The following is a 15,718-nucleotide window of genomic DNA, read 5'->3' as shown; positions in this document are numbered from 1 at the left end:
GTGCAAAGATAGACATAATTTGTCTCCATCATCTCTTGCAATATCTTCATTTTAAATATGAAGAAAAGCAATGTTATAAGCCATTGTAAGACGTAATGGTGGAAAATACATTTTTATGCTTCATTAAATACAATTGATATATGCCATTTGTGCAATGCCTAAAAAGCTATACTTACATAGGGGACTGTCTCCAGTACTTCTGTATTTACAATCATGGGGGCAGGGCTGGCCTGTGTGCAAACAAAAATACAGTTAAGTCTATTTGAAAGAATTGCTAATTCCTGACCACAAATCAGCCAAATTATTGATTTCCCAAATTAATATATTGTTGTAAATCAAAATTTATAGTTTTGCCTTTAATACTTAAAACATTAAAATGATATAATAATGATCAGTAATAATGAAAGTAAAGTTATTTTAAAAAAATACATCCAGTTACCAACTTAAGGAAAGGTGCCAAATATTAAAAGTTAGAAACTTATCATTTCATGTCTAATACATTTATCAAAATTATGTACCACTTACATTGCATCTTTTGAACAATTACATTCAGGGCTGGTTAATGGAAAAATGTTATCACCAGTTCCCACATTTATTTTACGTTGCTTTCAGACATTTCCACAATGACTTGATCATGTGTCACTTCACACTTAGTAGAAATGTTAAATACTTGTTGTACTCCTTTTCGAGTAAATGGAAATATCACAGATTTCTGCTGAAGAAGTTGCAGGATTTGGTGACCATGAATTTAAATACAACTATTAGGGATGGAGAAACCCATTGGTTCCATACAAAACTCATCTATGTTACAATAACATTGCATTTTTCAATTGTTTTCATAGATGCAGCCCTCAAGATGTTTTCCACATGTTTCAGTATGTCTCTGCTTTTCCCCTATCAAATGTGCTTTGAGCAGACAGCATTTTTTTATTGCCCTTTCATACCATTGTTAAAGATACACTACTGGGCAAATTGTAACTGGAGTATTAGATTAGACAGTAAGCATTGAATAATCACAAATCTTATCTAAGTATAAAATCTCTGCCCATCCACTCCCAACCAAATTGTTGGTCTTCAATTTCAAAACTTCAGTACAAAATAAGAATCAAAGCACTTAAACATTGTTTAAATGGCTAAACAACGAAATGATTGGATTCACATCGCCACAACATGTTATCTAACACACAAAGTAATTGGATAAAGAGACAGTACAGCCATTTAATTGAAATAGCTGCACACCATAAACAAACAGGGTCTACAATGTAGGTGTTAACTTTTGAATTAAAAACATATAACAGCTCATCTATTTTGTAAATGAAAAATAATTCTTATCCTGAATGTGGCTATGACAGATAAAGAGGAGGAAAAGGAGTTTAACTTCTCGACCCGGACTTGCAGTTAAAAATAGGAATAGTGTGTTGGTGTAAATAATAATTTAACAATTCTAAACATTAGACCTGTGCATATGCTTGTTGTCAACATGGAGCTTTGTAATGAACCCAATGCTTTTGAAGTGTAGAACTGGTTCTTCACATTAGCAGCTCAGTTACTGCCAATTCCAGCATACTATTAGTACATGGATTCAATTATCAACTGATCAAATTGATGCAAAGGAGGCTTCAGTTTTTGTTGTGAAATCATTTAATGTTTTAGTCAGAAATATTAAACAGCTAAATGAAATTAGTAAACTGAGAAGAGAGATATTTTCTCTCAGTGGCTACTTCTAGTGAAAAAGTCAGCGTAAAGCAATTACACTGTTTTAAAATAACTCAAGATTTATAATTTCTATCCATTTACTATAGGAGAGCATCTACTTTTGCTAAAAATAACACATTAATGTGGGGGGGGTGAATCCATTTGATATTAAAACTTATATTTAGACGTGTGTTTTACATCTTTGGGAATAGGTGAATGTAGTTTGAATTGTAATAGTTTAAAGTTAGCTATGAGAACCTTTCAGGCATGATGGATAAACTGTGGCACAAGACATTGGGTTTATTCTTTAACTGATTTAGTTAACTTTGAGATGTAAATTGTGATTCAGATCTTTGTACTGGATGAGAAGTCCTTGGAAGGGCAACAGAGGACACATCTCCCAACATTTTGTCACTGGAATGCCCACACTCGAAGAATCTCATCTTTTAAACACAACAACTTGGTGCTGTGAGCAGGGTCCTCACAACATGGAACACTGGAACTGAATCAAAGAGTACGTCTCTTTACCATGAATTAGTTATGGGCAATCAAGGTTTGACAAGAAGCTGGTGGGTCAGTTTGAGGATCTGAATCAACATACGAGTCTGAAAGTATAGTCGCTAAAGGTTGCATGGCACCACAAACAAAATTTTGATAAGTTGGCTAAAGATAAAGGGCCATTATAATTGTTTCAATCTAAGAAGAAAAAAAGTAGTGTGTCTAGCCAGTTTTCCAGGGTACTAAAAGTGGCGTGTTTCCAGTGGAGTGAGTAAACTGTTATGTTAAACCAGCACCGACTGTTTTCAGTTTCCAAAACACATGGGATGAGTAGGGGCACCATTTCCTAGTAGAATGAAATAATAGTCGTTAGACCATCAACAAAAGGTTAGCCATGCTAAATAGAAATTTAGATTGGGGACCCAAATGATTATTTCTTAGATATTTGACAAATAAAAGCAAGATGATCATGGGTAGAATGATGAAGGATGGTACAGTGGTTAGCATTGCTACCTCACAGCACCAGGGACCCAGGTTCGATTCCAGCCTTGTGTGATGGTGCGGAGCTTGCATGTTCTCTCCGTGTCTGCATGGGTTTCCTCCAGATGCTCCAGTTTCCTCCCACAGTCCAGAGATGTGCAGGTTAGGTGGATCAGCTGTGATAGGGTAGGGTGGGGGTGGAGGGGTTCCTGGATAAGATGCTCTTTCAGAGAGTCATGCAGACTTAATGGGTCAAAATGGCCTCCTTCTGCACCTTGGGAATTCTAGGGAAGGCTGGGACCCATCCTGAACCCCAGAGAAGCGTTGTCAAGAACATTGCATTGATGTTATCGACTCAGTTGTAACACAACTTGCTGTCTTAACTTGTGGATATTAGAAACCACAACAACATGGAGAAAAATGTATTCTGGATTAGTTCTCTACCTCTCTTTCACAGATGAAAGTTAACTATTTATCTGGAGTTTATCTAAGTTGCATGGAGAAATCAATAAAATCCTATTGAAAGAAACATTTGCCCTTGTGTCATGCCTTTCAGAACTTCAGGATGACCCAATACAATTTATAGCCAATGAAGTACTTTTTGAATGTAGACACATAGCAACCAGACTGCAGCAATGGGGCTTGAATCTACTCACTTAGAAGCAAGAGTGCCACCAACTGAACCACAGCTGACAAATTATTTTATGATCAAGCTACTTAAAAAAGATCAAAGGAAAAGTTATAAAAAGAACTATGAGAAAAAAATACTTAATTTATATAAGTTTAAGGTTATTTATTAGTGTCACAAGTAAGTTTGCATTAACATGGCAATGAAATTACTGTGAAAATCCCAAGTCACCACATTCTGGCACCTGTTCGGAAGTCACCTGATTGCAATGTAGCATGGCCAATGCAGCTAACCAACACATTTTTCAGATTGTGGGAGTAAACCAGAGCACCCAAAGGAAACCACACAGACACAGAGATTTCATGCAGACTCCGCATAGTCACTGACCCAAGCCTGGAATTGAACATGGGTCCTTGCACTGTGAGGCAACAGTGTTACCCATTTATTTCACTAACCACTGACGTTACAGCCAATGGAATACTTTTGAATTCACCAGAATTCTAGTGCCCCGCCCACCACGGGAATCAGAGCAGGCGAGAGGCAGACAATGGGAAGGTCCGTAGACCTCGGGCGGGACTTTCCAGTCTCGGATCAAACAAAGTCGTAAAATCCTGCCTATAATCACAGATATCATTTGTGCACAGTAAGTTTCCACAAATAGCAATGTGATAATGACCAGATAATACGTTTATATAGTGTCCATTTGAGGGATAAATTTTGACCAGGACATCGGGGGAACTCTACTGCTCCTTTTCAAAATAGCCCCATTTGATCTTTAACATACACCAGGCAGAGCCTCAACTTAATAGTTTATCAGAAAGATGAAACCTCTGATAGTAAAACATTCCCTCAATACTGAACTGAAGCACAATCTAGATTTTTGTACTCAAGTCGTATAGTGGGACTCAACTCCACGCCCTTCTGACTTAGAGGTGAGAGGGCTAAAACTGAGTCAGAGCTAACACATTTTCAGAGTGTCTGCTATGACTCTCATCAATTTTTACAGATGCACCATAAAAAGCATCCATTCCAGATGTATCACAGCTTGGTACGGCTCCTGCTCTGACTAAGACAGCAAGAAACTACAAAGGGTTGTGAACATAGCCCAGTCCATCAGACAAACCTTTGATTCCATCTACACTTCCCACTGCCTTAGAAAAGCAGTCAGCATAACCAAGGGCTCCATGCACCACGAACATACTCTCTTCCATCTTCTTCCGTTGGGAAAAAGGTACAAAAGTCTGAGATCTCTGGCGGCATGGGGGCACAGTGGTTAGCACTACTGCCTCACAGTGCTAGGGACTCAAGTTCCATTCCTGGTTTTCGTCATCATCTGTGCAGAGTGTGCATGTCAGTTTCCTCCTGCTGCTCTGGTTTCCTCCAACAGTCTGAAAGACGTGCTGGTTAGGTGCATTGGCCGTGCTAAATTTTCCCTTAGTGTACCAGGGCAGGTACAGGAGTGTGGTAACTAGGGGATTTTCACAGTAACTTAATTGCAAAGTTAATGTAAGCCTGTCTGTGATACTAGTAAAAACTTTAACAACACACCTTCTTCCCTGCTACTATCAGACTCTTAAATGGACCCACTATATATTAAGCTGATCTTTCTCTCCACCCTACCTGTGACTATAACACTATGTGCCACACCCTTTCCTTTCCTTCTCTTGAATGTAGTCTATGAATGGTATGTTTTGTCTGTACATTGTCATGTCAGTGTACCTTTAAGAAAGTTTTTCTTAAATCATGCAGCTTACAGTTTCAGTGATGTCATTGGGGGTGGAGCTAAACTGTGGCAGGTGGTAGGGGCTGTTTCCTTCGGGTTTTTAGTTTCATTTTGGGTAGCGTGTTTTTGGAAGCAGTTCAGCAGCAAGCTCTCTCTGTTATTCTCTTTGTTTGGTTCTGCCCTAAAGAAGTTGTGTTTTAGGAAATAGATCCGACTACAATCTCTTCTGAGTTTCTTCACAAGGGATTTTCAGCACTCAACCCAGGAGACAGGATTCTTGTAACAAGTGGGCATTACCCTATGCTGTATTGTGTTTATCTGGAGGGCTTTGTGTATTGAATGTTGGCTTTGGTTAGAACACATTAGAGATATTTCCTTAAGAGTTATATATTATTGTGGTTGTTGTGTTTCTTGTTTGTAATTGTTAAAAGTTCTTACTAAGTGCCTTACTATACATGTCCACAATATTCTTAATTAAACTTTGTTTTGATAATAGCTCCTCATGGGTCAGTTGTAGTACATCTGAAGTGAAACCTCTTATGCTCATCCTAGCCAAATTCAACATAACGTTACAGGTCAGGCAAACTTCATAGAAAACCTTGAAGTATCCAATCTGACTTGTAACAATAGTCAACAAGAAACAATACTTTTCACTGTATCCCAAATCATATGACAATAATAAATCAAATCAAATTTTCCACAGCAAAAGCAAAATACAGCAATTCTGTTCATGTTGGAATTTTGAAGAAGAAACAGAAAATACTGGAAATATTCAGCAAATCAGGCAACAATGGAGAGTAAAATAGTTTGAGGTCAAGTCTTCTCACCATTGTAGAAGTTCCTCAGGGTACTGTCCCAGACCCAAATATCTTTAGCTGGTTCATCACTGACTTTCCCTCCAATACAAGTTCAGAAGCAGGTATGACTGTAGTGTTCAGTACCATTTGCAACCCCTCAGATACTGAGGCAGTCCATGCCCACATGTAGCACATCTGAATAACATTTAGATTTGAGTTGATAAGTGACAACACGCATGCCAAACAAGCACCAGGCAGTAAATATCTCCAACAAGAAAGAATCTAACCACCTCCTCTTGACATTCAACGGCATTACACTGCTGAATCCTTCATCATTAACATCCTGATGGTCACTATTGACCAAAACTTAACTGGACCAGCCGTGTAAATACTGAGGCTACAAGAACAGGTCAGAAGGTGGAAATTTTGTGGTGAGGAACTCCCCAAAGCCTGTCCACCATTTACAAAGCTCATGTCAGGAATGTGATAGAATAGCTCTGATTACCTAGATGAGTGCAGCTTCAACAAGCTAAAGAAACTCAACACCATTTATAACAAAGCAACCCACTTTATCAGTACTCCTCCAGCATCAGAATCTTAACCATTCAAGATACAAAAGACTGAGGACATGTACCAACCAACTCAAGAACAGTTTCTTCCCCGAGCCATCAGACTTTTGAATGGACCTACCTTGTATTAAGCTAATCTAAATCTACAACCTAGCTATGACTGTAACACTACATTCTCCATTCTGTCCTTTCCTTCTCTATGTACAGTATGCTTTGTCTGCATAGCATGCAAGAAACAATACTTTTCAGTATATACTAATACACGTGACAGTAATAAATCAAATCAAATATGCCAAGGATGAATCAAAAACATTGTGAGAAAACTGAAAATTAATCTGGAAAAGTTGTTTTTTAATTGTCCAAAAATTATACAATCAAGAAATGAAACTCTGGTTGCCCTCTTCTAATAGGTGCACAAATATCCGGGAATTGCAACAGGTCAGACTGATCAATGTAAACATCATTTTAATATGTCTGAGTGAGAGATGTTTTCTATTGAAGGGGCAAATGAGAATAAATTTCCTTTTACTCACTTTGGAGGTTTTAGCTGTGCTATTCAGGTCCCCCGGGAAGCAATCCATAATAACACATCATAAAAGTTGGACATGGTCCACTGAAAGCAGCAGACTTCCTCAGCTAGATGGTCATTCCTTGTTCCTTTATTTTTATTTTAAATTATTTTGTGAAATTTTACATGTGTGAGAACTAGCAAGTGAAGAATCAACTTGATTATTAAGCTTGCATGCACATAAAAAGAGGGAGGAGAAGAGATTTACTATCATGGGCCAAGGGGTTGAAGCAGAGAATTTGCTCTACAAAAGGAAGCTAGTCTGATCTCACTTTTCAGTTCTTTGTGCGCAACCAGGTGCATAAACGAGCGGTGTAGAAACACCATAAGGGTTTCTGCCTCAGCTGCTCTTTCATGCTGTGAATTCCAGAGATCCATCAATGGCTAGGAAAAAAGATTGCTCCTCAACTCCCCTTCATACTTCTACTAATTAATTTATATCTATGGCCCTTAGTTATTGACTTCTATGCCAATGGGAAAATTTTCATTCCTATTCACTCAACTAAGCTCCTCATGACATTGTATGGCTCTATTGAATTTCCCCTCAACCTCCTCCTTTTGGTTCCTTTCGGTACTGTAGTTCTAATCAAAAAAGCTAACTCAAATTAAGTCCCCACATGAGGAACAAACCAGATCTAAGCTGACAGGATGACTACAGCCTATCCAATCTTTCCTCTTGGCTAAAATTTCCATTCCTGGCAACATCCTTGTAAATCTCAGGTGCATCCTTTCTGGTGTGATCACATCTTTCTAGTAATGTAGTGACCAGAACTTTATGAAGTATTCTCGCTGCGGCCTAACTAATGTTTTATACAGTTCTATCATAAACTCTTTGTTCTTATATTCTATGCCTCAGATAATAAAGGTAAGCATCTCAGATGCATTCTTAACTACTTACCTACTTATCCTGCTACCTTTAGGAACCTCTAATTGCTCTGTATTCTACTATTTATTGTCTATTCTCTTGCCTCATTTCGGCCAAACTGTGGGCAATTAGGATTAGCTTAGTGGGAAAAACTGGGCGACATGGACAAGTTGGGCCAAAAGGCATGTTTTCATGCTGTAAACCTCTCTGACTCTTGTTTAACTGATTGTTGTTGTGCCCTCATTTCTCATCAAACAACTTGAGATTGTTGTTGACACTCTACTATTTCTGCAGTTTCTGGAGGTAATAACAAATAAGCATAATTCTCAACTTTCTCTTTTAAGTGTTGTAATGCAGGTGAACTTTGGGTAGTCGCATGAATGGTGTTTCTAAAATGTGCCAAAAAGCTATTCACACAATATGAGGAACCTTCCTCTCTTGAAACTTTTAAAGAAAGTTTCATGGATTAATGAATCTTTCAACTAATTCACCAGATTCACAGACATCTTCAACTTCTCTTTACAACAATCTGAGTCCCCTATCTGCTTCAAGAAAATGACCATCATCCCGGTACCTGAGAAAAACCAAGCAGCATGTCTTAATGACTATAGGCCAGTGGCTCTGACATTCATTATGAAGTGCTTCAAAAGGCTAATCGTGGCACGAATCAATTCCAGCCTCCCAGACTATCTAAATCCACTACAGTTTGCCTATCGCCACAACAGGTCCACATCCGATGTCATGTCCCTGGCTCTGCACTCAACCCTGGAACATCTAGACTCCTATTTATTGACTACACCTCAGCCTTCAACGCCATTATACCCATGAAACCCATCTTCAAATTCCATGGCCTGGGTCTCAGCTCCTCCCTCTACAACTGGATCCTATACTTCCTAACTCACAGACCACAATCAGTAAGGATAGGCAACATCATCTCCTCCACAATCATCGTCTGCACCGATGTCCCGCAAAGCTGTGTTCTCATCCCCCTACCGTACTCCTGACACACTTATGACTGTGTAGCCAAATTCCCCTCCGATTCGATTTTCAAGTTTGCTGACGACACCAAAGTAGTGGGTTGGATCACAAGCGATGACAAGACAGAGTACAGAAATAAGTTAGAGAATCTGGTGAACTGGTGTGATAACAATAATCTCTTCCTCAATGTCAACAAAATGAAGGAGATTGTCATCAACTTCAGGAAGCATAAAGAAGAACATGCCCCTGTCTGCATCAACAGGGACAAAGTAGAAAAGGTCGAGAGCTTCAATTTTTTAGGTGTCCTGGTCCCCCCAAGCTGACACTATAGTTAAGGAAGCCTACCAATGTCTCTACTTTTTCAGAAGACTAAGGATTTTTAGCATGTCAGCTACGACTCTCACCAACTTTTACAGATGCACCATAGAAGACATTCTTTCTGGTTGTATCACAGCTTGGTATGGCTCCTGCTCTGCCTAAGTCCACAAGGAACTACAGAAGGTCATAAATGTAGCCCAATCCATCACTCATCCATTGACTCTGTCTACACTTACTGCTGCCTTGGAAAGCAGCCAGCTTAATTAAGGACCCCCATGCACCCTAGACATTCTCTCTTCCAACTTCTTCCGTTGGGAAAAAAATACAAAAGTCTTAGGTCATGTACTAACTGACTCAAGAACTGCTTCTTCCCTACTGCTGTCAGACTTTTGAATGGACTTACCTTGCATTAAGTTGATCTTTCTCTGTACCCTAGCTATGACTGCAACACCACATTCTGCACTCTCTCGTTTCCTTCTCTACGAACAGTATGCTTTGCATAGCATGCAAGAAACTACTTTTCACTGTATGTATATTCATGTGACAATAATAAATCAAACCAAATCAAACCAAATGGATGATAAGATGCAGCTTTTATCTGCTAAATACCATTTACTTTTACATAATCCTCAAACTCTTATGAAGTAAACTGTTAACCATTATCACTAACAATCTGTTCTGGTTTACCAAATCTTGCAAACATTTAATCAAGTTTTTCAATGGTTTGTTCAATTGTAATAGATCTCATGATAACAACTCCCAACCACTTTGGATGTGCATCAGTAATGACTAAGAACATGTAACTCTCCAACAGACCAGCAAAATCTATGTGCAATTGTTGCCATGACATTTTAGGCCAGTCCCAAGGGTGTACAAGAGACAACAATGGTGCATTTCTTATTCACAGAGAGAATTGACACTCTCCCACTTTTTCTTCAATCTGAGCATCCAGAATGAGCCACCAAAAATAATTAAGTGCAAATTTTTTCATCTGGACTATACCTGGATGCCCTTCATGGGTTGTTCAAGAACTCTTCCATGCAGACTAGGAGGAATGATCACTCAGATTCCCCACAATAGGCACCCACCTTGGATGGGCAACACGAGCTTTCTTGATGCACGATTTCAAATCAGAATGCATATGATGCATTCCAGCTTTCATTTCTTTCAATACTATATCCATCACCTTCCCCATTCTGGGATAATTTCTAGTATATCTCTGAACTTGAGAAGTTGTCACAAGCAAAAGATCTACCAGCAAAAGATGAAGAATATTAGCAAAACTTGTTGGTGACAACTGTTCTGTAGGTAAAGGTAAGCATAATAATGTGCATAATTTGTAGAATCATAAAGCCATGCAGCACAGTAAAGGCCCTTAGGACCATCAAGTGTGCATCGAGAATAGCTACCACTAAAGTTGCACTAATCCCATTTTCCAGCACTTGTCCTATGTCCTTGAATGTTATGACGTTTCAAACTCAGCCAAATACTTTTTAAAGGTTGTAAGTTTTCAGGCCTCCACTACCTTCGAAGGCTGTGCATTCCAGATTCCCTCCATCCTCTGAGTGAAAAAAAGTTTTTCTCAAATCCCCTCTAAATTTCCTGTCCCTTAAAACTAAAACTAAAACTATGCCCCCTTGTGATTGACCACTCAACCAAGGGGAGCAGCTGCTTCCTATTCAGCCTGTCCACGCACCTCATAATTTTATACACTTCAGCTCCAATATTACCTCCTTGCTCTTATACTTTATGCCACAACTGATAAAAGTAAGTATGGCACTTGGAGAGATGATCATTTATATTGGAAGAGTGTGCTAATAAGATCAGTGACCATCTTTACAATTGACTAGTAGCTAATGACAACATGACTTTATACACCCCAAAAATAGTGAAGGGTCGATGATCAGTATGAAACCTTTGTACATCAAAGATAACGTGCAAAGCTTCTTTTTCTAGCTGAGCGTAGTTAGATTCAGCACTAGTCAAAGTACATGGAGCAAAAGTTATTGGTTACTCTTTTCCCAAAGGATAATATGTGAAATGCCTGCCCCTAATCCACAAGATGAAGTATTGCCAGCAAGCAGTAATGGGGGCTTCGGATTAAAATGAACAAATACTTCAGATTTCTGCAAATACCCGTAACATCTTCTTTTGCTTTCTCACATTCTGCTGTCCAGGCCCATGACTGTTTGACACATAGTAAATTATGTAATGGCTTCAACAATGTAGCTAAGTTTGCCAATAATAATTTACAAATCCTGGAAAGGACCTCGTCAGATCTGGTGCTTCTAAAATAGTTTCAATTTTTATAGGTGCTTCATGTAGGCTTTTACAATCAATATCATGAGCCAAAAACTGGACTGATGTCTGAAAAAAGTCACACCTTTCTTTCCTGATGTGCAGACCATGTGCTTGAAGACATTCTAATGTTGCTTCTAAATTGCCTGCAGTCTCATCCTTCTCAAATAAAAAAAAGCCCTCTTTTAAAACAATACAAAGAGCTTTCTCCTTACTTGGTCCTCCTGTACTGGCTTCAACTTTTATTGGGTTGTTGCTCCTTCTCAGCTTTCTAATATTTGAAGGATGAGGACCAACATTTTCTTCTTTTACTTAAAATCTTTCCTCAATGTTCTAGATGAAACTAAATTCTGACTTGTCACCAACTTTATTTTTATAATGTCTGAACTATGTTTGGAATTGTGGGTTTTAAACAGAAATAAATTTTGTTTGTATGTGTAGGTGTAACTAACAACAGATTTACTGAAGGAACTTTTGTCTGTACAGACAACAAACTGAAACAGCAGCCTGTGCAACACCCTAATGACATCACATCAAATCATGTGATCAGTTTTAAAAGCAATCATGCAAATACTTTAAATACATAACATTGACAGACATATATGATTATCACAAAATAATATGCTACAATACAAAAGAAGCACAATATTGGGAAAAGCACTTCCTATAAGCAAGGGAAACAATAGGGTGGATTGCAACAAGGAAAGGTAAAGGAGTAAAGCATGGTCTGTCAAAACATGAAACAGACAGTTTATCTTATAGTTCCTTTCTAACATTTTGATTTAACTGAGCACATAAGAAACTAATGACAAGAAAAATAAGTAACCACATCTCACAGTAATAAAATTTAGCAAGTGTTCAGAAACAAGGGGAAAACCCTAGGAAGCATAATCATTCCAAAAAGATTGAGACGACATTGGCATTTTGCAGTTACAAACTGAACTCACATCTGTCCAAAACTCCATGATTTGTTAAATAGTACAATTGAATCATGCCCAGATTGTAGCCAGGATTTTCCGGCCCTTCTCGCTGATGGGATCTTCTTGTCCCTCTGATGGCAAACCCCTTGCTGCAGGTTCCACTACAGCATGGCCACTGAGCAACATAAATGGCCATGGACTTCAGTGGGACTGGGTCTTGATCCCACCAGAGGCCAATAGCGAACCACCTCCACCACTGAAAAACAGCCGCAGGACAGCCAGATATGTGCATGTCTCATCAAAAGTACAGAACTCCAAACTGTAGTGCACTAAAAATGCCATCCTGGTCAATTTGTTCACTTCAAAATATGATTACATTCTTTATGGAGTCTACCCCTGTAAACTACATTTTGTAATCATACCCCTTAATTTGAAGGAATACAATCACTAGTGTGAGGGTATCATTACATGGGTAATTTTCATTTATTAATGTAGACATAAGAAATCATTTGAAATTCATCATGGATATTTTAAACATGGTGACCAAACATCAAAGTCAAATCCATTTCTGAAAGCTGGGAGAGGTTTAACAGTTTGAACTGTCTCCTTGCTTCTGTTTATTGCACTCTTGTTTTGAATTCAGATGTTTGTAGCTTCAAACTCAGTTCTAAAAGTTGAGCATGTAATGTCCGCTGATACTGCAATGTAACACTGAGTAACTGTTGAGTTGTCTATGGAACATCTTTCAGGTGAGAGACCATCTGAGGCCATCTTTAACTGTTGTGCTAGTTCAGGTGGATGTCAAGGTCTCTGTGGAACTATCTAATGAAATATAGAGTTCTCCCAGTTTCCTCGTGAGCATTTTTATCTAAACCAGTAATACCACAGATAAATCGATCTTTCATCATACTGCTGTTTACAGAATGCACTCTGGTGGGAGACTTCAATGTCCATCACCAACAGTAGTTCAGCTGCACCATGCCTCACTGAGCTGACTACGACCAAAGATACAGCTGCCAGACTTTGCTTGCAGCAGGTGATGAGAGAAACGACGAGGGAAAAGTCTATCTGAGCTCGTCCTCACCAATCTACATCACAAGATAGAGCTACCAATGTCAATACAGGTTGGAGTGAACACGGTACAGACTTCGCAGAGATAAGTCCTATCTTCATGCTGATGATACCTTCATTGTGTTGTATGACATGACCACCATGTCAAGTAGGATAGATTCAAGACAGATCAAACAGCTCAAAACTGTGATTCTGCAGACTATCAACCTCAGCAGAATTGTATTCCAGCACAATCTGTAATCTTAGGGCCCAACATATGACTCACTCTACCATGAAGATCAAGCTAGGAGATCAGCCTGGTTCAATGAGGAATGTAGAACAGTATGCCAAGGACTGTAACACTTTACCTGATCTAACCTGTCATAGCCACGTAAACCTCCATTATATATCCCTTCAATCTCCCTTGTTCCAAGAAGAAGAACCATAGTTCCTCCCACCAAATCTGGTAGCTAAAATTTCTCATAAAAAAAACTTGCCTCTGTATAACGGTTTTCACTACACAGGTTGTCTCAAAGCCCTTTACAGCAAATGAAGTACTTTTTGAAATATAATCTGTTGCAATGTAATAAACATGGCAGCAAATTTGAACTCAGCAAACCCCCACAAACAGCAAGGTGATGATGACCAGATAATCTGTTTTAGTGATGTTGATTTGGGGGATAAATATTGGCCGGGATAACTGCAATGTCCTGACTATGTTATAGATTTTGGGATTTAAACAAAAAGATGTGATTCACACATGTTGTTATTTTGAATCTGCATCAGGAAATGTTGCAACTAATTGTGGGAATTATTGTTACAGAGTAGAAACTGAAATTAAATAGGACGCTGTGAAATACCCCATTGTCATTACCATTAAATCACGCGATCAGCTCTTTAAGCAATTATGCAACTATTTAAATATGTAACAACAATGGGAATAACTGCCCTACTCCTCTTCAAAACAGTGCCATAGGATCTTTTATATCCACCCCAGCAGGCAGCGTAATCTCAGTTTAACATTTCATCCGAAAGAGGGGGAATCTGATGCTCCCTCAGTACTAGACAGCAGAGTTCCATTCCTGGAACCAATCTGGGAAATCGCCTTCTCATTCCATCAATGGACACTCTTATCATTCTTAAAGCATAGTGATTGGAAATGGATGCAACACTCTAGTTTTGACATTACTAAAGCTTAAGTTCAGCAATAACATAATGCTTTTGTACTCAATACTTACATGTAGCCCATAAGCACCTTGCATGCTATGGTCAAGACTGGTAGCAGGAAATGCATCTGTAGATTAGTGAAGTGCAAGATAGGTGAATCGTATTCTAGTTCTTAATTGACTTTTTAGTTACTTTAGTAGTTTACCCACCACATCCAAGGTGGGGTGGGGGGAGATGTTCCCTTGCTCACCTTCAATTCTGCACCGCAGAAAGTTAGAAGAGGACAGGATATTGTTGGGATTCTGACCCAACATCACTTGCACGATTAACTACTTCCTCATGCATGGGAAAATTCCCATCATTCAGTACGTTTGCAAAAGATATGACAAGCCAATGATAAATGGGAAGAAATTAGCCTTGGGTCTTGTAAAAATTGTGTAAGTGTATTAGGAGCCTACTTTAACACTTTAACTTCATGTCAGTGTAAAATGAACTGTCAATTCCCTATTGTCCATGTAATACTACGATCGAAGGTGATTTTAACCCCCCAAAGACTTAAATTGTGGAGACTTCATGATTGTAGGTTTGAATGGTTTGCAATTAAGGCTTCATCAAAACTGACAAGAAGAGATATTAAAAAAAACCCCTCAACTTTCACCTGTTAAATCTGTTTCTTTCCTTCTTAGTGTCAGATGTGCCAGGCTGTGAAATCAAAAGGTGGTATGATGCAACAAGAACTGGCAGAACAGATATTAAACATGCCAACCACCTCACCCCAATCCCTGCCACCCCCATACCCACCAATCCCAAGGAAAGAATAAGCCAATAAGAAAACAAAACTGAGAGCATTTATATAAAAGCTATGTCAATCATAATACAAAGGCTCTTTATCTTGATTGAGACAGGAAAATAAAAGTGCATCCCTACATTTTAACAACACTGTATAAGCCGACATTTTGCATAACCAAGTATAGTGAGGGTGAAATTGGTCTTTAATGAAAGTGCAAAATGAATTATAGTAATCTGTTTTCAAGTCAAAAAAATTAATGTTGGGTACTGTTTAAAACAGGCTGCTGTTTTGTTGTCACTTATTCATGTTTTCATTGAAAAGCAATTTCACCTCCAATTCCTCCAAAGCTTAAGAGCTTCAATGCAAAAACAACA

General features: G+C 38.7%; 1 protein-coding gene across 9 annotated transcripts in view; it reads right to left on the bottom strand.

Annotated features, from left to right (window-relative positions):
• Positions 1 to 15,718, bottom strand: part of dlg2 (discs, large homolog 2 (Drosophila)) — a 941,559-nt gene that overhangs the window by 542,568 nt on the left and 383,273 nt on the right. For all 9 annotated transcript variants that reach the window (XM_080197062.1, XM_080197064.1, XM_080197065.1 and 6 more), the window contains one exon: positions 177 to 230. In XM_080197062.1, coding sequence (XP_080053188.1) covers positions 177 to 230 — 54 coding nt within the window. The remainder of the gene's footprint in view (positions 1 to 176; positions 231 to 15,718) is intronic.

The sequence above is a fragment of the Carcharhinus amblyrhynchos genome, chromosome 10 (assembly GCF_965287045.1).
Source record: "Carcharhinus amblyrhynchos chromosome 10, sCarAmb.v2.hapA, whole genome shotgun sequence".
NCBI lineage: Eukaryota > Metazoa > Chordata > Chondrichthyes > Carcharhiniformes > Carcharhinidae > Carcharhinus > Carcharhinus amblyrhynchos.
Note: the sequence above shows the minus strand (reverse complement) of the source record. Positions and strands in the feature narration are given on the sequence as shown.